The sequence below is a fragment of the Danio aesculapii genome, chromosome 4 (genome assembly GCF_903798145.1).
Source record: "Danio aesculapii chromosome 4, fDanAes4.1, whole genome shotgun sequence".
Lineage (NCBI taxonomy): Eukaryota > Metazoa > Chordata > Actinopteri > Cypriniformes > Danionidae > Danio > Danio aesculapii.
The window spans coordinates 39,229,566-39,253,464 of record NC_079438.1 but is presented as its reverse complement, the minus strand read 5'-3'; the positions used below and the strand labels follow the sequence as shown (position 1 = coordinate 39,253,464).

Genomic DNA, 23,899 nt, shown 5'->3' with positions numbered 1-23,899 from the left:
ACATTATAATTATTTTTTCTATCAATGCCCACCTTTCATATTTTATTTTTTCCGTTGTATGTTTGACATAGAATTGGTTTGATATTTAATTTAAATTTATTTATTTATATTTTCTTATTTCTTTTTAATATGATTTTTTTATGTAAATCAGATTCACTTAAACTAGTATACAATTTTTTCCAACATTATTTGTCTGAAATTGCTGTGTGCCATGTCTTTTGTCAAAAACCTCCAGTTTACAATTGTTACAATTATGAGTTCTAAGGGAATGTGAACATATATCACAAGTCAGAATCTATTAATTACAGTAATTATGATGTGGAGGGAATGCAATTGAATACAGGACACGAGGACAGAAAGGAAGTGCTATGAGTGCTAGATGTTCATTATTGGCCGAAAATGAACATTAATTTTTCTGTGGGATATAGGATTTGTTCGTATAATAACTGGAATTGGGAACTACAAGCATTTTATTTATTGTGAATAGTTCTTTCAATAATGTTTTTTGGTGTTTATATTTTCAGACCTGAGATGTAAATAAGAGCTTATTAGCTTAAACAATTATTTATTTACTTAAATCAATTATTGTGTACATTTCTTTTTACTTTACAAAACAAGACATTAAGTATGATTAAGGTAACTGTTGAATTCATGTTTCATTTTGTTCATATTGTAAACAGTAATATTCAGTTTTGTACATACGGTATGTGAATGTGGTAATCATTCATTAAAACAAGGTAATATCTGATATGATCACTTTGCTGCTAAGTACTATCATGAGAGAAAATGAGAGGAAAACAAGAGAAGAGGAGTGAACTGACACTGTTCAAGTTCAACCACAGGAGTTATGTTGACGCCATGGTCTGAGTAGAATCAGTGGGGTTACATTGGTGCCATGGAGAAAGTAGAAACAGAGGGGATGTATTGGTGTTGTGGGGTTATACTGGTGTCATGGTGCAAGCAGAACTGAAGAAGTTATGATGATGACATGGTGCAGGTAGAACCAGAGGGATTTAATTGATGCACTGGTGTTAGTAGAACCCATAGGGGTTGCCATGGTTCAAGTTCAACCACAGTGGTTATGTTGATGCCATGATCTGAGTAGAAGCAGAGGAATTTTATTTGTGCTGTGGGGTTGTATTGCTACACTGGTTCCATGATGCAAGTAGAACTGAAGAAGTTAGGATGATGCCATGGTGCAAGAAAAACCAGAGAGGTTGTATAGGTGCTGTGGGGTTATAATGGTACACTGGTGCCATGTTGCAAGCAGAACTGAAGAGGTTATGGTAATGCCATGGTGCAGATAAAACCAGAGAGATTGTATAGGTGCTGTGGGGTTATACTGGTACACTGGTGCCATGGTGCAAGCAGAACTGAAGAGGTTATGGTGATGCCATAGTGCAGATAAAACCAGAGAGGTTGTATAGGTGCTGTGGGGTTATACTGGTACACTGGTGCCATGGTGCAAGCAGAACTGAAGAGGTTATGGTGATGCCATGGTGAAGGTAAAACCAGAGGGGTTTTGCTGATGCTATGGTGTAAGTAGAACCAGAGCAACTAAATCAATGCCATGGTGCAAGTAGAACCAGAGGGGTTTTATTGGTAATGTGTGCGAGGAGAACTTATGGCATTATAACGGTATGAGTCAAACTAGAGGGGTTTTATTACTGCACTGACATTAGTAGAACCTAGAGAAGTTGTACTGTGCATTGGTGTCATGGTACAAGTACAGCCCAAGGGGTTTTGCTGATTCAATTGTGTGAGTAAAAGCAGAGGGGCTAAATTGTTGTCAGGTTTTGAGTAGAACCAGAGAGACTAAATTAGTGTCATGATGTAAATAGATCCAGAGTGGTTGTACTAGTGACATGGTGCAAGAAACAGGGGAGTTTTATTGGTGCACCGTTGTAAGTAGAACCCATAGGGGCTGTACTGGTACATTGGTGCCATGGAGCAAGTGCAACCAGTGAAGTTCCATTGATGTGACGGAGCGAGTAGAACCAGAGGGGTTGTATTAGTGCTATTGGGTTGTATTGGTACACTGGTGCCATGGTGCAAGTAAAACCAAAGGGGTTTTATTTGTGCACTGGTCTTAGTAGAACCCATAGCAGTTGGTGCCATAGTACTAATAAAACCAGAGGGGTTACGCTTATGCTATGTTTTAAGTAGAACCAGAGCAGCTAAATCAGCGCCATAGTGCAAGCAGAACCAGGTGGGTTGTATTGACAACGTGGTGCAAGAACCATAGGGGTTGTATTGGTGCTGTGGGGTTGTATTGTTGGTGTAATGGTGTAAGTAGAACTTATGGCGTTATGATGGTGTGAGTAGAACCAGAGGGGTATTATTACTGCACTGGTGTTAGCAGAACCCAGAGAAGTTGTACTGTGCATTGGTGTCATGGTACAAGTACAGACCAAGGGGTTTTGCTGATGCAATTATGTGAGTAAAAGCAGAGGGGCTAAATTGGTGCCATGGTTTAAGTAGAACCAGAGAGACCAAATTAGTGTCATGATGTGAAAAGAACCAGAGGGGTTGTACTAGTGACATGGTACAAGAAACAGGGGAGTTTTATTGGTGCACCAGTGTACGTAGAACCCATAGGGGCTGTACTGGTACATTGGTGGCATGGAGAAAGTGCAACCAGAGGGGTTTTATTTGTGCACTGGTCTTAGTAGAACCCATAGCAGTTGGTGCCATGGTACTAATAAAACCAGAGGGGTTACGCTGATGCTATGTTTTAAGTAGAACCAGAGCAGCTAAATCAGCGCCATAGTGCAAGCAGAACCAAATGGGTTGTATTGACAACGTGGTGCAAGAACCATAGGGGTTGTATTGGTGCTGTGGGGTTGTATTGTTGGTGTAATGGTGCAAGTAGAACTTGTTTAGTGCCATGGTGCAAGTAGAACCAGGGGAGTTGTATTGATGACATCGTGCAAAAACCACAGGGGTTATATTAGTGTTGTGGGGTTGTATTGGTACCATGGTGTGAGAAGGAAATATGGTGGTGCCATGGTACCAGTTGAATTAGTGACATGGTGCAATTAGAACCAGAGAGCTTGAATTGATACATTGGTGTGAATAGGACCAGAGTGACTGAATTAGTGATATTTTGCAAGTAGAACTAGAGGGATTGAATTGGTAGGTTGGTGTCATGGAGTGAGTAGAACCAGAGGGGGTAACTTGAATAGGATCCAAATGAGAGTGTTAGCTAATGTTATGACGCTTGTCACTTGGAACATGATGAGTAGAATCAGAGGATTTACACAAAGACATTCCTATTATCTTAAAATGAAAGAGGCTGTGTTCCATACTAATTGGTTCATGCCCATTCCCCAATCTCTTTGAATAGTGAAGGAATGAAGTACTCTATGAGGCCTTCCTTTAAAGCAGGGGTGTCCACACTCGGTCCTGGAGGGCCGGTGTCCTGGAGAGTTTAGCTACAACCCTAATCAAACACACCTGAACCAGCTAATCAAGCTCTTACTAGGTATACTAGGAACTTCCAGGCAGGTGTGTTGAAGCAAGTTGGAGCTAAAGTCAGCAGGACACCGGCCCTCCAGGACCGACTTGAGACACCCTTGTTTAAAGGAAACTAATGTTACTATACTGTACATATAAGTTAGAAATAAAAAAATAATAATGTTACCGTAAGATTTGTCACAACTTCAAAGCTAGCCAGTGGTTTTAATTTATGTTATTTCATTTCTAAGCCAGCAGCTCAGCTATTTTATTTATTTTTAGAGAGCATTTGATTGGACAACAATCTATGTTGTCCAATCAAATTCTCAGTCTGATCAAATCTTCAAAAATAAAATTAAAAGTTTTATCCAGTCAGAAAAGCTAAAATAATTAAACATAGTTGGCTAAAAAGCAACTGAACAAGTTTTTATGCACTATGAATGCCCAAACAACCTGCAATATATTTAGCCTGACAAGTAAAAGCTTAATTAAATCACAACTGGAATATTACATTTGTATTCTGTCAAAGAATAATGTGAAAATACATTGTGTAAATTAAAATAAAACCCCATTTTATCAACCTAATGAGTGAACAAGCATCCCACAGCACTCTGTAGTCATGTACTAAGTCATAAAACTTGTGGTGGTTTTTAAATGTCACATTCACTGATTGTCAAATTAGCAGCCTTAAAAAACCTCCCATGGAGCTGAAATCTCTCACACAGAGTTACATCCAGTTTTCTGTAGGAGTGTAACCTTCACACCAACACCTATGACGTCCATAATCCAGCACAGAAGTTCAGTGAATTAACGTCACTTGCGGAACTTCCAACTCATTAACCGTTTCTCATTAACCGATAATTTGACATTTAATTTTGGCACCGCGGCCAGTTTAGTGTTATAAATGACTAGAGAGCTCTGTCTGACCTGCCCTTCAACGTGGCCTGTGCTCCATCTCGCTGTGCCTTGTTTCCCTGGTTACTTGACGCTTACACAATCCCATTTAATCTATTTTTGCGGACACCCACTTTTCGCAAGCATGAAGAAGTCATCAAACCTGGTTAAACAGACCAGCATGTGGTTTATTCCCACCGGAGGATCTTTTTGTATGCAACCAACCCCACATCAAAACAAGGAGAACCAGCTGACTGTTTACATCTCGAGGAGCTCGTCTTGTCAGCTGGAGATCTTTTCCAAAAAGAATATGCATTTGCTTCAGCTATGAGAACATCCTTTTTCACAACATAAAGCCTTTATGAGGACTCCTCTGTGAATTTCCTGCCGAGTGACACTATTTAGGGCACAAATTGCCTTCATTTCCTCCATAGCTCTTGGTTGTGTTCTCATCTGCGTTTTGACAGCTGTGTTTATAGGGCAGAAAGAGATCTGAAAGTAGATAAAGAGTTGTCTAATTGAGGGTTTTAGCATCGCGCTTGAGAGGGAATTGCATGAATGCTGGTATATTTGATTGCCAGATTCTTGTATAGATGGATTTGAGAAGGATTTCTGAAGACAACTAAAAATGCTGTATTATGCATGCCAGGTCAGTAGGCGGTGGTGTAACTTTGAAAAATTCAACAAGTCTGCTTTTGGTTTGCATGTATCATTCATAGCTGTGGACTGAATGCATAGGCTTTATCCGAAATCCCATCTATACCCTTCAACAGTGTACTATTTGAGAGAGCAGACATTTGTAGTGCTGTCTAAAACCAAAGTGGACGTTCTGAAGTGCACTCAATTAATCCCATAATGCATCACTCCACCAATTCTCTCGATGTGGAGGAGTAGCAGCTCTACTTCGAGCTCCTCCGGGGTGACAGAACTCCTCACCCAATCTCTAAGGTTGTGTGCCCTGCCACTCTGCAAAGGAAACTAATTTCGGCCGCTTGTATCCGAGTTCTTGTCCTTTTGGTCATGATCGAAGGCTCAAGATCATAGTGAGAGTAGAACCGTAGATTGGTCAGCTTTGCCTTCTGGATTAGCTCCTTCTTTACAACAGCAGACTGGTACATTGTGTTCCACAGCCTGGATGGGTACTGGATTCTCCTCTCCAGTACCCTGGCATAGACTATTCCAGGGAGGCTGAGGAATTTGATCCCCCTATAGTTGGAACACACCCTCTGGTCCACCTTCATAAAAATGAGAAGCACCACACCATCACCTGCTTCGGACTCGATTGAATGGCCGTTATCAGTGGTTATCAGCTGATAGATATAAGCCAGTAGGACCTTTCTTTGCCTACTGGTAGGCTTAGAAGGCTGTTGTCATCCATCCACATGGTTAATCAGCTAACTGGTGGGTGCAGAATGGCTTATATCTGGCTTATATCTATTAGTTGATAACCAATGAGAATGCCCATTCAATTGAGTGATAACATTTGAACCAGCTGCACCCCAGTTGCCCAATCCAGATATATTGTCCTCAACATGCAATATTGCAGAGGCATATCAGCCAAGACAGCCCATCACAACTGATAAACATGCCATTTTTATACATTGTTATGAATGATGACAATGTATTTTAAGACAAATAAGTAAAACAAAACATTTATTTTCTCCGTTGGTTTGTGGTCGTAATTTAAAATCCCACGTTATGAAATTAACATTTATTATGAAGAACTTTGATTTATTGTATATACAACTACTATTCAAAAGTTTGGGTTTGCTATGGTTTTTATTTGTTTTCATTTTTATTGTATTTATTTATTCATTAAATCTATTCATCTCTTAAATTTCAATTTTATCAGAAATATTTTTTTTTTGTATATACATATTTTTAAAAATGTAATTTTTGATTAATTATTTCAGCGTTGTTACTTCAGACATCAATGTGACATGATTATGTATAAAATAATAATTATAATATGCTGATTTGATACACAAAAATATATTTATTTGTATTATCAATGTTTAAAAGACTTGTACTGCTGTAGTTTACTGTAGTTTTGTAGGTATTTCAAATAGAAACAACTCAAAAATCTTTTGTAATTTTATGAATGTCTTCACAGTTATTTTTTTTATTAATTTAATGCTTCCTTGCTGAATAAAATAATTAATTAGACATTATAATAAATGAAAAAATAATTTTCTTAACCCAAACCTTAGACAAAGCCCAAACCTTAAACAATATTGTATGTAGTATATTATGCATGCACTGTCGTCCAGATGTCTGAGACCACATATACTGTAAATAGTTATGTAAATTACCTCACAAATGATTATCAGCACAAAATGAAAAAATTGAAGATTTGTTTTTAAATTGTCAGTGTATTATCAGTAAATTGTCAGCGTAACCTCAGACGTATGGATCCCACAGCATGGCGTAAATATATTATTGGTACAATTTAAGCAGCAAAGCACATACATCTCCATAAAGTGACAGATGCACAGATGATCCTGTACAAGAACAGCAATACTCATTCCACAAGTCTCTTTACGACACTGATTCTTAGAAGCACAATTACTATAATCCACCCCAGATAATACCCACAATCCCCTGTGCTATTATGCAGTTTTATTATCACACACCGCTGAGCATATCTACATGTTTTATGAGTTTCATGACACTTGCAACAAAACTAAATCGGCAGACTGTGTGCACAAGGGCAGAGAAAGGCATTGATTTTGGCAACTGTATGTACAACAGTTGGCACACTTTCCTTTTTGTATGAAGCCACAGGATTAACTTCTTAGTGTCATTTTTTCTGACTAACAGCATTTGAAGGTGAATCAGGTAAGAAAATGAGATATTAACTTCTGATTAATGTGTCACTCTTTCCCTGTTTATGTCGACAAGGGAAGTCAGAGGAAAGAATTGTAATAAATCTCATGTGCACCTTTAGAAATCAATTGCTGAGTTCAGAATAGCATAAGCATACTACCCTACTTTTAGTAGACAACATATTTCTAGTATGTAATATGCATACTGTTTGCAGTACGAAAATTAAACACAATTTCAACCATATAGAATGCAGCAGTTAAAAAACTTGTCATTCCATATTGCATACAAACATTTACTACTGTGCATTATTTCTTATTATTTAGCAGAATTTATCAAAAAAAGTTGCAATTTGAGAGTTAAATGACCAGACCAGTGAGTGCTGCTAAAAAATGGGATAATTTATATGTCTCGCTGTAGCTGATTTGTAGGGTTGGGGGCCCGAAATGGTCCCATCACCTATAAAAACATTAATTACTTAATTAATTACTAGAAGGCAGATTTTGATGCTGCATTGCACTGCCACTTAAATTCCTGAGCATGTTTCTTTATATGAAGAATACATTTAGCTACATTTTGAATAACTAAATTCATGATATAACTGTATTTTGTAATTACGGTAAAACCTGCTTACTGTATATGTTCAGCTTTTCATTCAATATATGAGCAGCTAGCACATGTGCTTTGAACAAATTTTGCACTACTTAATTTGTCCACACATGTCAGTACTCAACCAGGCTTTTGTTTGTTTCATAGGTAAATAAGAAATGGAGAGACAGAACAACAAAAAGGAATTGACATGTGCATGCGTAAAGTGAATAATCAATATCAGCCACTGCACACTAAACAAGTACAAAGTTATTTGCATCATTGACACTGCAAATCTTTCCAACCCAGTCTCGATCTGAAAACGTACCGCTATAAACATTTATGGAGAGCGGCAAATACATCCCAGGAGGTAGTTTTTGCAGTTTTTGGTTTTGCGGCTCCACCAGAGGCCACTGTGTACATATTCGCGGCTGCTGTTCTCACATAAATCCACCAGAGGCCGCTGTCAACTGACTGACGGATCGACTGACCCACCCACCTCCTTTACTAAACCCAACCAATAGTGTTTTCAAAAGCATTAATTGACCCGAAATGTATATAGGGTTATGTTTTCAGAAATGTCCTGAGGACATTCAGGACAAGTCAGGAAAATGCTGCTGTTGCCAGTTTGTCCAATTAGCTCGTCATATATGTTGGTGGACTTGAGACCCAGAGAGGAGTTGACCACAACGACGAGGTTCGAGTGCGACAAAGAACGGTTCCAGAAAGTAAGACAAAAACAGAAAGTAACCAAATAACAGAGTGAGAATGTGGTAAAATCTGAAAATGTGGTAACAATCAGGCAAGGACTTTTCTTTGTTTTGGATTGTTTTATAAAACTGTTGGTTGGGTTTAGGAAAGTGGGGGGGGCGGGATGCGCGGGTAAATCGGTGCTTTTGAAAACAAAATCAGTTGGGTTTAGGAAAAGAGGGGGGTGGGTCAGTCAGTCAGTCATTCGGTCAGTCAGTCAGGAGTGAATAACAATCGGAGAAGATATTTGAGATCTCACAAAGCATACACAGCAGCCTCTGGTGGATTCGTGAAAACAAAAACTGTGAAAAACGTAGCTCCTGTTGTATTTAGCCCTCTCCAGAAAAGTATATAGGGGTACGTTTTCAGAATGAGCCTGGGTTGAATAAAATAATTATTTTAGTTCATTCAGCTAAAACCTGCAAAAATTCCATTGCATGTATGCTGTTATGCCATTCCAAACACAGCTCTTGATAACATCCAAATGTGTTGACTTAGCTCTTAAACCATGAAAAAAGCTTCCTGTCCACACTGCATATCTATTCAAAACAAACAACATAAGAAAATCCATTTAAAAAAAGAATTAAATGAACACTGATACCAATCACATATCAAACACAGACGACTGTTATTTCCATTGTGGACATTTTCACATATTTTATGCCTCTGGGCTATGAAATCAGCAGTATTCTGTTATCTACTGTAGTGTTCAAGCAATCGCTTTACAAGAAAAAAAATGGTCCAGTTAACTAAGGCAAGAAATTTTCCTTGATGGTACATTCCACTGCACACCCTATTATCCATAGTTCAAGCATTCCTATGCTTGGAGATCACCGTGTGCTCAGATCTTGATTTTTTAAATCAGTATTGTTTGAATGGTTGAATTACTGCACATTCAACCTCAGGAACGACAGCAGAGAAGTTTGTGAAAGACGTTCCTGAACTCCACATTGAAGGCAGTGTAGATAATGGGGTTGACGGCGCTGTTAACGTAACCAAGCCATGTGACCACGCTAATCAGTGTTGGTCCAATATCACATGACTCGCATAGTGCCTTAGTCACATGAACCACGAAGAATGGAGTCCAGCAGGCCAGAAAAACACCTGAGGGTGAGAAGATCATGTTAGGAGTTTATGTAAATTCTTAGTAATTCATCCAACTCTTTCATGTGGCCGAATGAAGTCCAACAGCAAAAAGAACACACCGTTTGTTCCACATTGTGTCTAGTTTGTTCTCTCCGGGCACATTGATAACAGTGTCAGTTTTCTATTGTATTCCAGCACACTTTGATTTCAGCCTTTGAAAGTTGTGCAGAGAACAATGGTGTACAATCAGGATGCTTTTATACCTGATAGGACATCTACTAGAACATAAACCAAGGGCAGCAGGTGTCACATTAAACCGTAGAAAATTTCCTGTATTTCTGAACATGACATTCTAGAAGTGTTTTCATCATACTTGACCACCCCGATGGCAGTCATTTAGTTCTCACAGCTCATGCATTTATTCATGACTGGATTAAATATTTTCACATAAAGCAACATTCAGACACGCATTGTATCCATTGATGTATACCCACACAGATTTGGTTTCTAAAACCTTTGAAGATTTAAAAAGAGCAGCATGGCCCAACACCAACATTTGACTTAGATGCCTAGAGTATGTTAGACTATTATCTTCTCATCTACGGTTTGATTTCAAAAGGCAGTGTACATCATTGAGGCTGACTTGAGGCAGATCTAAATGCATATACAGAATGATATATTGACAGCTGATAGCCCACCAGAAATGCCTAGAGGTGTCAATTGAAAACCAGGAATGGGGATGGGGAGAATCTCCCATTAACAATACAAGATCTAGGCCAAAAATGAAAGCAGATATTGATGGAAATAAAATGTGTGACCTTGCATATGTTTGTCAAAACAATGCCATGATGAAGACAAACCATAATCAAACCAAAGACGATCCAAATTATGGTCTACTCTAATGTCTAGTTCATGCTACAGGATTTCAAGCCCAATTGGAGCCCAATTTACAAGTTAATGAGCTCACTGAAAGATTGGGCTGTAATCGGGGGGAAATTCTGTGGATGCTCGGCGCTCAGCTGTCTGTTTGTGCCAACTACTGTACGATGCATTAAAGAGGCTAGCTGACTCGTTACCGACAACTCACAGATGAAAATTTAATATCTAGTATGCTAAACATTGCTGACCAGTCAGTCAAATCAACCCCACATGGGTTGAATGTAGTGATGAGCTGCAGTCTATGAGAAAGCAAGTCGTGAGCTGAATGGCTGTTGTGTTCAGGAGCTCAACAGAAATGTTTGTGATTGGCCATGTTCATCGTTGCACTTGTTTATTAAGCATATTGAAGCCACATCTATCCACTTAACCTAGCAGATATATGAGCAACTGATCCACTGGCTGGTCATGCTTTCAAATGATCTCTTGAACACTTGCAGAGAAATTTCAAATGCTGTGTGTCAGTGATGTCATCATCCCACAAGCAGCCAATAGTGTTCAGCTCTTTCTGACGGCTCTGCCCACAACATTTCATTGGCTGTGGTTTGGGGGCTTGACAGAGCTGTTGGATGAAAGAGTTGTTTTCAGATCATGTAGTGTGTGACCCCCCCTCATGTGGATCATTTATGTAGTATCATGTAGTGTGAACACCACAACGATTTAAAGGCAAAATCAAGTTATGTAGAGTGAATGGCACAGCAATCTCCTGATGTTTAAAGTCATGTGATGTGAACTAGTCTTAAGGCGAACCACTCTGCAAAGTCTGTAAAGTGTGTTATGTGCCTGTATACTGGTCTGATCAGGCTGATCAGCACCAGCCGTGGCTTGTTTGGGCTGCTTATTTATAGCCTGTGTTTTCATCCTGTATTGTCAGATTGTTTGGTTCTGCCTTTGTTCTTGGTTGTTTGTTCATGGTCTTCAGTTCCTTTTCTTTGCTCCCTGTGAATTCTACTCTTTGGTGCCTGTGAAATTCTCCTCAGTTTTTGTGTGTCTCACTGGCTGCCAGGACTCACGGCTTCTTCATAGCTGCCCACTTGCCTCACTGTGCTGCCGTGATATTTGCTTGATCTCATAAGCCCTCTTGAACTTTTGCACTGCAGTTCTTGACTTTTTCAATAAATAAACTTCAAAATTCTCTACAGATTTCATGTTTGATTGTTGTGTCAGATTGATTACATCATGGATTCAAAGAATGCATCAGATTTGAGAAACTTGTCTGCCAGCAACAATGCACAACTGGACCATCAAGAGTAGCAGATGTGGGCCATGATTCGGGCTATGTAAGCTCTGGTAGAGCAGGTGTCCGAGCTCACCAACTAACTACAACAGCTGAGATCACCCACTGGACTATCCTCGCAGCTAATTCTATCAGACCAACAAACTCTGAACATCAGCACAAACCAAACCTTCCCCCATCAGATACATTTGAGTCTGATAAACTTACAGTATTGTTTGCAAAAGCTTTTTAACTAAATGTTCTTTTCCTTGCAACCTCTGATTTTTGCTACAGAACAGTCAAAAGTGGCATTAATGTTGACGCTGCTGTCTGGTGCATGGCTTTTTGGAGGACCATGGTATGGTAGAACCAACACTCTCAGAGGAGACGAAGAGTGTCTTTGAATGTGCAGTCTTTGTTAGCTGACCTCAAACATGGAACTAATGTGAGATTATTAAATCAGGTTCCAGACTCTGGAAACAGTGAAAGTGGAACGTGGAAGTACAGTGGTATGTACAGAATTCCATCAGGGGTTGGCTGACCATATTCATAGAGACTCTCGTGATACCTTGACCCACCCATCTTGATGGACTCAGTAGTTTAATTTTACATGCTGATATATACCTTGTGACATGACCAACTTATTCACCATACTTTAGAAATGGAGCTCCCTGAGGCCCCTATGGCAGCTTCCTGTAACACATGCCACTTCCGCTTCTGAGCCCCGAGTTTGAGTTTTTTCTGAGTGCTGAGTTTGGCTCTCCCAGAAGGAGAGAAATTGATTAAGAATAAACTTTAACCTGTACTGTTGTGCAGCAGGTCAATTTATGACAGAGTTTCCACTAAAAGTCCAAGTCCGGCAGTAGGTCTTAGTTTAATATTGGGTGAATTATCACTATGAAAAATAGTTTCAGCTGCCATACATGCCATTCTTCAATGCAGCAGTAGATACAGTTCTTTCCCAGTGCTTTTCTTCAGATTACAAGGTGCACTTATCCACATTCCTGAACTAATTTCCAAATGATGTGCTGAGTGTTGCTATTTACTAGGCGAATGTCAATCTGTCTTTTTGTTTCTATTCTCAGAGTTATGGCCAGACTGAGCCAGGCCAATCAGGGTCTTGAGAGAGAGTGTTGCGATATATGGTAGCACTGAACCTGCCTCGCTGAAACCAGCAACTCTCATGGGTGAAGTATGCACACAACTCATTACCAGAGTAATTCATGGGCCTCTCTCCATCTGAGTAAAGTCTAGGTTACCAGCCACCCATTTTTCCCTGTCTGGAATTGAAAGCCAGGGTCCTCTCTGTCACTTTTATCCAGAGATGTTGGGAACATGCACCATCTATGTTGTAGGTCATAAAGTGTGGCTTTCTTTTAAAAATAATCTTAAAAGTGAATACTTCGCTTAAGCTTAAAGTACCACCAAAAGTCATTGGCCCATTCACTGTCACTAAGATTGTTAGCCCAGTGGCACTTCACCACAAACCTTGGCATTGTAATCCTGGAATTTTACCATGGGATAAGTTTTCCAACATGATTAAGAAGTAAAAACCTACACCCTGCTGAGCTACCAATGAGTTGTTATATTCCTCTTAAAATGCCTGGGTTGACATCACTCAGGGGAAGCACTAGATTCAGCACCGGTCTCTTCGCCCGTGTTGGCATTTTCTCCTCTGTGTGTTTGTGCTTCGACTTATGTCTTGATTTTGTTTCATTTGCAATGTTTCAGTTCTTGTTTTGCTAACTGACATTTTTGTGTACTTTTTTGTGTACTCTTGTTTCTAGATTCTGAACGGCCTTTATAAGAGTTAGCTTAGTTAGCTAACTGATGTACTTTATTTACTTTCATTAAAACAAAAACCTCAAAATTAGCTAAGAGTGGTGTCTGGAACTAAATTTAGGCATTAACCTTCTTTAATCAAAACTATGACTTATTTGGCCAATAAGCACATTTATAATATAATCATAACAGAAATATGAACTTACTTGCATTGATATTTGCAAAATGATCTCTTGATTGATTTTGTAAATGGCTTTACATTTTATATGCACAGATGGACATTTACATAGTCACTATTACCTTGTTTGCTCCCTGGATTGTATAAGGGTAAGCATTGCAATAAACATACAAAATAATACATACCCACAACCACAGGCAGCACCTTCATTGCCTTGCGCTCCCGTCCGCTGACCCTGTTGCTCTTGCTGTGGCGGCGTCCAGTATGAGGTCTATGGTTTTTCCCCACACCATTTTCCCTGCCACTATCATCCTCAGTGGCCCGTTCAGGGTTTTCTGCATCAGACACACTGTCCATCTGCGTTGTCATGGGGTCACTCTCTGCTCCTGGCATCTGACCCTCAGCAAGATCGTCCGTGGTGAGAGTAACAGGACTGGTTGAGGAGATTGGAGTAGTTGGAGTAGCAGTAAGAGATGTTGGACTGAGACCTGCAGGCATGAGATAAACCACCTTCTCCCTTGCCCGTCCCTTCTCCTTCTGTAGAGCTGCTCCCAGTCGCAAAGACAGACTCCTGCGGCCTCTGGGTGGCCGGCGGAGGTGTGACCGGTTACGACCAGAGCTCCATCGCTTAAGTCCTCTGAACATCCAGTAGTAAAGGAAAAGCATGACAGGGCAGGGGACAAAGAAGGAGCAGACGGAGGAGTAAACTACAAATTGGTTGTCCTCTAGTTTACACACATGAGGGTTCCTGTTCGGCACCTGGTTCAAGCCGAATATAACAGGACTGGCTACACCCAGGGAAAGCACCCAGGTGGCTGTGATCAAGGCCAGCTGACGAACGCTAAATTGGTTCCTGTTGTACTTCAGTGGGACAACCACCGCAATGTACCTGAAAATGAGAAATAAGATTGGTTCAGGCATTAGGCTAAAGTGGCCAAAATGCAGTTTAGATATAAGTGATTAATTCAGAGTTATTACTGTAATAATACAGTTTTAATTTAATAATGACACAGAGATACATTTTTACCTTTTACTTTGTCATAATTTGAATGTTTTATCTTATATTTCTGACATTTTAGTTTATGTAAATAATAATTTTATCTTATCTCTTAATTTAGACATATTATGGCATGGATTTTCTGATGGATCCAGGATGGAGTAACACATACATTCTTATGTCTTTATGATTGTTAATAAAGATGAATGTTTAAGGGCCTAGATTACATGATGACCTTAGTGCCATTCCTCTTTAGAGTAAAACTGGAATAATATGTCTTTTTTTCTGTATGCCAAATGATTTGTTTCCTACCAAGCCAGGTCAGAGATCATGAAGACCTCTCGTGTGGAACTGGACACTTAAGAAATCAGAAACAACCGTTTCCTGGTTTTTTTACCATTTAATGTGTTAAATCTTTTAAAATTAATTCCTGTTTGCAAGCTGCCAGTTTGGATGTTGATTATACCAGTTTTAAACCAGGTTGATAAGATGGCTGAGAGTACACGAAAACAGCCTTGAGAATGGAACAGATTGTACTTGGTGTGTGTGTTCTATTTGTTCTTGGATCAATATTACAGGTCTGGGATCAGCTCTGAATAGCCTACGCACGCACGCAGGAACGCACGCACACGCACACGCACACGCACGCACGCACACGCACGCACGCACGCACACACACACACACACGCGCACACACACACACACACACACACACACACACACACACACACATTATAATTGTTGTTGTTTTGAGATTGTATTTTTGAGCGGCCTATGAACTCTGTGCAAGTGTTACAGCTAGCTTCTGCTGATGATCATCTGCAAACTATCTTCAGTAAACTTTATTTACTTGAATCTCTGACTCCAGCTCTTCTTCATCTGACTGAATGGTCATTTTTTGAGTTAACATTGTTATTTCCTTACACATACTATTTTCTTTTGATAATTTTGTGATTGTTTTTAAATTTTATCTTATAAATTTTGACATTTTGTCATAACTTTGTCTTTTTATCTTAAAGTAATGACTAAAAATCTCTTTATTTAAAATCTTTTGATTTCTGTTTTCGTTCTTTGTGGAAATGTAAAATGAGCTGCCATAACATGCCATGAAATCAGATATCATTCACAAGTGAGGAGTAAACAGTAGTTTTTTTTAAATTTTAAACTCACAATATATGAGTAAATATTGTGAGTTTTTCATTCATTCATTCAGATCTACTTTTTGTATGAACAGCATGAACCACATGGAATCTGATCTCTACATTACATGACCCTAGATCAACATTCATAACAATTTTGCAATAACAAAAGTCACTACTTTGCATAAAGAAAATTCGTTGATCGCTTTATATTATAGTATGAAAGACAGATAGAAAAGCAGTCTTTTGTCTGCTTTTATTGCAGTTTAATTTTTATGTAAACCGAGACTGACAACTCTTTAGAGCATGTTTTCTGTTCACGTTCGTTAATAAGAGTGACCCACAGAGACGCAGGAAGATTCTAGTGCAATCATTTTTAAATTGCATGAGACCTCAAAAGTCTGTTTCATCTTTTTAATTATCCATACTCTTTCGACTCCAAACCTTTGTTTTCATCTTCAGAGACTAGCTTGCTTTTGTTTTAGTATGCGTCAAAGAAAGAATGACCAGCTCTGCGCCTTGGTCTGGGACCTCTTGAAGTTGTTTTATATTGTTTACGTGAAGCGGTAATGCATGATGCACTGAGTAAGTAATGAAATTCAGCTCCATGTCGTGGTTTCATTAGCATCCCACTGGACAGCCAATAATGCATAACCAGAGAGTTAAGATTCATTCCGTGAACACACCGAGAGGTGCAAAACAGACCTGCTGAATGTTAAAAAAGCCATTAAAATTTCATCTGAAAGTTTAGGGACCACCATAACAAACGTGGATAATGTGGATGAACAAATGATTATTTTTCTTTTAATCTTTTATGCAGCACTGAACGTGTATGGAAGTCCATTTTTATACCCTAATTACTCAATTTTATATTATGCATTCTAAATTTTGTCAGATTTTTGACTTTTCGTTTGCTTTAAGGACATGATTCAATTTTAACATATGCATTAATAATTGTTTTTGTCAAAATTCTGGCTTTTATCTTATGACTTATGACTGATAAATAATTTAAATGTATGAGAAATGTGAATGTAAGTAATGAGTAAGAGTTACTTGTTTGACACTCATAATATGTGAGTTACTTTTTACCTTTAGATTTCATATTTGTTATATTTATTGATTGTTAAGGAGCCCTTATTATGAGTTTTTGTAAAACAGCTCTAAGTGAATAAAAACATCCAGCTGAGGCTTGAATCTGAAAGTGCACCTCATTTAAAACTATTGATTCTCAAAAAAAGAGTAGACTCAGAGTCGAATATATGAATCAACTTCGACACAAAACAAGCCAAGCCCATACACTGGGGGGGTTAGGATGGTCCAGAATTTGTCCCATTTATGAGCTCATTTGTCCTTTGACAGCTATGCCATTATAAATTGTCAAAAAAAAGACGGTTTTAAGAATGTCACTTTAGTGTGACTTCAGCTAATCAGTTTTAGCCAATCCAAACAATTATTTTTTTTTTGAGTCTAATATCCAGTTGTGCATGAAAACACAGACAATCTGACGTAAGTAAAGTCATCTTTCACTACTGACCAACGGTACTGTTGTTAAATAGAGAAAACATTTTTGATGTGAAATTTATTCTAAATTTTGGACCTCATTCTTAAAAGAAAAAATGAATTAGAATTTTCAAATGCATTAATTTACAAGAAAGGTCATTACGCTTTACGTTATTATTATCATATTTAAATTTTCAAATGGCCAAATTCTGACTGAGGAAACTTGAGTGTGCTGGCCAGTTTGCTATTTGCCTAATAAATGACAATGGGCTACAGTTAATAATGTAAAACTTTAACAGATGGGAAATGTTTTTGATACATCAAAAAATGTGGTTATGATGACTATCCGACAAGCTAATCCAGCAAAAAATAGAGCTTAAAATACCACTAAAATTCAGTATTTAAACTGTAATTAAATAGAAAATGAGGCAAATAACTGTAAAAAGGTCCACTTTTTGAGGAAAAACAACTACCCCTTTCATAAGACTAGCTACGGGCCTGCAATCCATTTATGAGGTGCAGGATTTGGTAAAACATGAACCCACCCTTTCTTTCAAACAACACTATTGGAGTACGAGGGATGGGATTGAGATGAGTGAACACTGATCACTGTGATATGGCTAGAGATGCGGGGCTGTGGGGAAAAAATGGTTAATTAATGGTTAATTTTCACAACAATACCACAGCCAAACCAACCGTGCTGTGTTTGTTCCTGTCATTTACAATAACCTACACTGCAAAGCGGGACTCACCGGCCATTTGTTATTAAAGGAAGGATCAGCAAAAACTATTAATGTATGGAACTTTGTTGGTACACAGTTCATTTGGACCAGATTCTTCTTCCTCCAGATCATAACCTGTAAGTGTGACTAAAGTGATTGCCTCCTTGTTTTCTGTAGCTTGCTAAATATGTATTTAAAATATGTTTAACATGTTTTGTAACTTGTAATTGCTCCGCGTGGCTTGTACTGTATCTCTCAGGTTAATGCTTTATGGGGCTATTCACATATCATGTCTAAAACAAATGTGCTTCTGAGCTTGCGATTTCCTGTTATTTGTCATTGCTATTGTCACAATCAGCTGTTCTTTGCACACGTGCTGTGGTCAATTTTCAAAATGGTTTAACTTTTGCCACTGTGTCAATTAATACTGAATGTGTGTCATTGTTATTACTCGGGGTTAGGGTTTAGAATAGAGCAATATGCTAATGTTTAACTGCAATGCTTTTAATGCATTCTTGCATTGGGCTCACACATACAGTGTAATATGGCTACTCCATGTTGATGGTGGTTTCTTTCCATTGCATGCTAAACAGTAGACCAATCATAACAAACTGGGTCATCTGACCAATCGAGAGTCGTTGGGATAATCAGCTAAAAATAAATGCATATCATAACTTTATAATACGTGTTTTTTGACTCTGCATGCACAGCAGCCAATTGTTGGAGACCCCCAAAACCAAAATATGACCTTTTATAATGCATAATAGGGGTTCTTAAAACTTCTTTAAAACAGCATTTCTGATCCTGTTTATTCATTGTTATTCAGGAATGCTGTCAAAAGACGGTCTCATTTTCAGACAACATGAGTTAAAGTTTGAATTATTTTAATACACTGTGGTATGTGTGTGTGCGTGCATGCGTGCATGCGTGCGTGCGTGTATATACACATCTCACCTGTCCACACTAATTGCACATAGATTCAAAATTGAGGCAGTGCAGAGCATAACATCCATAGTCATCAGGGCATCACAGATGTACATACTGAGGGTCCATATCCCTCCCAGAAACTAAAACACACACAGGGAAAAGAGACTGCTCATTCCAAACTATGCAAAATTATTACATTATTACAATTATTAAAAATGATATCAAAATACATAAATGTCTAAACCTAAGAAAATTGGCTACATATTTAAAGTACATATTACATATAACAATAATAGGGGCAAATATCAGGGAGTGTGTGGTAGATTTATCACTCAGTGGTCTTGACTGACTGAAATTAAAGTTTGAAAAACAAACCAAATCCTTTGTTGATTCACGCTACCATAAAGCCAATACATCTAAGATGGAAATAATTCACTGCTGCATCAATATTCACTTCACAGACACAATAAACTCAAGGGCAGTGGTTCACACCATGAGTCTTTATAAACCTTTTACTGAAGCACAAAAGTCATAACATCAATATTTAATTAAAACTGTCAATGTGTTTTGCAATAGAGTATATATTCCTTGGATTTTTGTGAATGATACTGTTAATATTTCCAAGAAAAATGTATCTTTTTATCAAATCTGAAAATGTATTTTTCAGCCTCAACCTTCTAGGCTGTCAAAGAGACTGAATTGATTTCTCTGTTTGTTTGATACAATGCAGATATTCAAATGAATCTTATTCTGTGCATTTATTTAAAAAACCTTGCATTATCCACAAAATATTTCCAACAAGATAAGATCAACATCACCTGAATGTCTCAGAAACCTTGTAGCCATCAGTACCTACATATACCATCATCTCCTAGCTTTTCAACAGTAAAAAAAAACTTATATCTATAACATATATCTATGTTTATGCACGTTTGCTACTTTCACAACTTTGCCAAACATTTTGAATTGGATAATTAAAGTTAACTTGTACTTATTTTGTCCTTTAAGGGAAAAAGTACAAAAAGTCTCCACGAAGGAGCAGCACTTTCTCTTATTAATGAATTGTTTAAAGAAAATGTGACTTTTAATTAAATTTTGTATTAAAATTGAATACAATTTAATTACGGTACATTTTATTTAATTGATTGATTGATTGATTGATATTTATTTCCTTTATATATATATTTCTCAAGGGGGCTAATAATATTGACCTTAAAATTTGTTTTACATTTTTTGAAAGCTGCTTTTATTCCAGCCAAACTGAAAGAAATAAGACTTTCTCCAGAAGAAAAAATATTGCAGGAAATACAGCAAAAAAAGTTACTATTTACACTATTAAAGGTGCAGTAGATGATATGCCAAAATTCTGTTCATTAGCATAATATCTTTGAAACAAAGTTCATCCCCTGGTGTCCAAACCTCCTGAAATCAAATACGCGCACCTTAAAGATGACAGTTGACAACCCACTAGATCATGTCACTTGCCATTTAGAAGTATAATACTTTATAATACTACAATTCTAAACGGAAAACTGTAGTATATCTAGCAGGTTTTCAGTTGTGTAGCAAGCAAAACTTGTCATAATGTGCAAAATTTCATGCATGCAAGGATCACTGGTCTCACTCTCTCACGTGCTTTGTCCTAAAGCAACTACTGTATGCTGAGTGGTTGGCCGGCGGCGTGCAGGAATTACACTTATTACAAAGCCGTACTTACATGCTATTTCAGACCGAATATTCAAAGTAGCATGGTAAACAATATAGGGAGCGCATCACAGGTTGTCATTGTTAAAAAATGAACCAATATGAATATAAATCCAACTTCAGCCAATAAAGCAGGCTAGGCGGAATAGTGCTATGTACTGATGGTTTGTTGTTAAACTAAATAAAAATCTACATTATCAATGCTGTAAGAGCTTCCTTAAACTTAAAGTAGTCACATCAAGTTTTCTTATCTCAATATCTTTGAGATGTACAAATCTACATTTGTTGACAGACAGTTTGGGCTAATCAGAATTACTCTATGGGAATTGTCGGCCCAACAAATTTTAATTGGATGAACATTTTTTTAATCTCATGCTTTACCCAGCATATAAAAATACATGTAAACGCATTTAGATCATTTACTTTATCAGTACTATTGGAATGCAAAGAGACTTTCAACCAGCACAACAACAAAAAAGTTTCTCAGGAATCACCTACTGCACCTTTAAACTTGATATTAATGTCAACACAAACGATTCAACCTCTTTTTCTAATACATAAAAATACAGTGACTATATGATTTTAAAGGATTCAGCAACTGGAAAAAGATGCCATCAAAATTGTATACCATCACATGCCTAGAGTCAAACAGAGATTTTAGACCACCTACATCCATCATCATCTCTGGCCCTCACCTCAGAGTAGACGTAAAGTGGCAGAACGAGAATGGCCAGCAGGAGATCAGCCACGGCCAGACTGACAATGAAGTAGTTGGTTGCTGTTTTGAGTGAGCGTTCTGTCAGCACACTGAGGCATACCAGGACATTCCCCAAAATGATGATGAGGATGAGAGGCACGCCACATATCAATGCCAGGTAGTTATACCCCTCGTGGGCCAACGTTGGGTCTATACTGGGCGTCACATTGACCATGATGCCCCGAAGTTCAGCTGCCAACCCGGATTCAACATCTGTGAAATGGAAAGATTGACACAGAGGGGGCTGTTTATGGAGATGAATAGCTCTTTGTGTGTGTAATATATGCTAATACGTGTTTGTGTTCTTGCCCATATGTTACAAGAAGAGGAATTATGACAAGATGAAGCCATAAATATGAACAGGCGCCCTCATTTCTCAGTCGTTTATATGCAGAGTGCTTGGAAAGGATGTTTATTTTTGCGACAGTAACAGACTCTCTCTCCATTTGTCTTTTCTAATCCAAATAAAATGTCATTTTATGGTGTAAATGTGTTTGGATGTTTGTTTTGCCTGTTTAATTTCACTCTAGTCAAAGTTCCTACCTTGAAACTGTCGCAGTTTGTAGGGGGATGTAAAATACGTTGACTTGTCTGACGTCTGGAAGTGTTGTAATCACATTTTGGAAGTGTGTGGGACGACGTCGACGGTTTCCGTCAGTGTACATGACGGCCATGTTGGAAGAGTTAACACTTCGCTCATGCGAGCTGATAGAGCTGAAAGAGAAGAGAGGTGATAATTGAGTTTTCTCTTCATGCTTTATATAGGCATCATCAGCAATGCACATGACTTCAGTGAGTTTAACACCCCTGCATTACCAAAGTTCGGTGAAGATTTGAAGTATTGCTGTTTTAAGGTTGTCACAAGCTAAAATGTGCTTGCAAAGTGATTTGCAGTTGTTGTTGTACATCAGAGTTAGCCAAAAATAAGTGTGAAGTGTATTTTGAAATGTCTATTTTTCCTGGACCTAAAAATGATCAGATGTCATCTGTAATCACACTCATATTCAATTAAGCATTGAAAATACTTTGTAAAATATGTAACTTTATTTTTAAATAATACAAAACTTTCATCATTGAGCATAATAGGACAACTAAATATAGATTTGGGTTAAATGCAAATAACCATGTGACATCCTGCTGAATCCAGTGTGTTTGTTGTGAAGATACTATTCAATTTATAGCTAGTGACAAAACATTTTAGCAGCTAATTTCCTATTTTCCTAATCTCCTTTTAGCAGTTAATTTTTCTTGTTTTCTACAAAAAAACAAACAAACAAATGAATGGAAAAAATGTCACATCAGTTTAAGCTTTTCAAAGCTTTGAATCAACAGAACCAATTGATTTCCAAAATAATTCACTGTTTCAAAAAGCTTGAAACCCCACATGCTGAGGACACCTGATGATCAACAAAAAATAGCTTTTACAAATGTACTGCAAACATTTTATCTAAAACATTATCTGTCAAATGCATTAGCCAGTCATCTAATACCATAATATGTATTATTTTATACATTTTTAGCACATGATTTACTTGTTCTGTGAAAGATTTTAACAAAACAAACTGGCGGAAGACTACACTATTACTCATTTATATATGTATATAAATCTCTCATTAAAACAAATTTATTAAACTGATCTGAGATCAGGTAAAACTATAGAAACTTGAAACAATGTTTGGGATTGAGGTTGCCATTAAAGTTTTAAAACAGTTATGCTGAAATAAATCATCGTTTGCTTGACAATTTCTTGTCTACAAACTTTCTCAGACAACTTGGGATGTTATTAATCTTGCGTTCAGTTTCATCATATGATGTTCACACATTGGCAATAAAAACAGAATTAATACACAACAGCTCTTACATATTGCCGCTTTAGACCACTATTTTAAATAGCTGATTACATCATTGTAATTATATTATTGTTAATATATAAGAGTTATCCTTCAAGCAAAATATTGACTTTTCTCTGACAAAAAAGATGACTGATTGAAGTTGAGTGTGATTTCCTTCACAGATAATAAACTGAAAAACAGGCCACTGTTGTGCTTATATGTTAATAATGTAATATTAAAATAATATGTTAAAACAATGACATAATTTAAAAATGTTTTAGCTTGAATATCATTTTGCAACTGTTAGAGCAACAATGGATAATTTACCTCAGATTTACCTACTTAATGCTTGTTTGTACTTACTGTTTGCTTGGCTGTGAAGTGCTCCCTCTCACATATTTCAAAGCTCAATCTTAGTTTAAAAAAATTTTCATTTAGTGGCCACTTTTTTGACTCAGTCTTTGAAGTGGTCATTTTGAAGCCAAATGTACAGTTAAAGTCAGAATTATTAGCCCCCCTTTGAATTTTTTATTTATTTTTTTTTATATATTTCCCAAATTATGTTTAACAGAGCAAGGAATTTTTCACAGTATGTTTGATAATATTTTTTCT

At 37.6% G+C, this 23,899-nt stretch overlaps 1 protein-coding gene across 1 annotated transcript in view; it reads right to left on the bottom strand.

The window, feature by feature from the left end:
- Window positions 1–8,852: 8,852 nt before the first annotated feature.
- Window positions 8,853–23,899, bottom strand: part of drd4-rs (dopamine receptor D4 related sequence) — a 34,807-nt gene continuing 19,760 nt past the window's right edge. Inside the window, exons 2-6 of the mRNA XM_056455049.1 lie at window positions 21,999–22,169; window positions 21,394–21,668; window positions 19,022–19,134; window positions 13,895–14,598; window positions 8,853–9,615 (exon numbers count right to left, since the gene is read on the bottom strand). Coding sequence (XP_056311024.1) covers window positions 9,413–9,615; window positions 13,895–14,598; window positions 19,022–19,134; window positions 21,394–21,630 — 1,257 coding nt within the window. The 5' untranslated portion in view covers window positions 21,631–21,668; window positions 21,999–22,169 and the 3' untranslated portion in view covers window positions 8,853–9,412. The remainder of the gene's footprint in view (window positions 9,616–13,894; window positions 14,599–19,021; window positions 19,135–21,393; window positions 21,669–21,998; window positions 22,170–23,899) is intronic.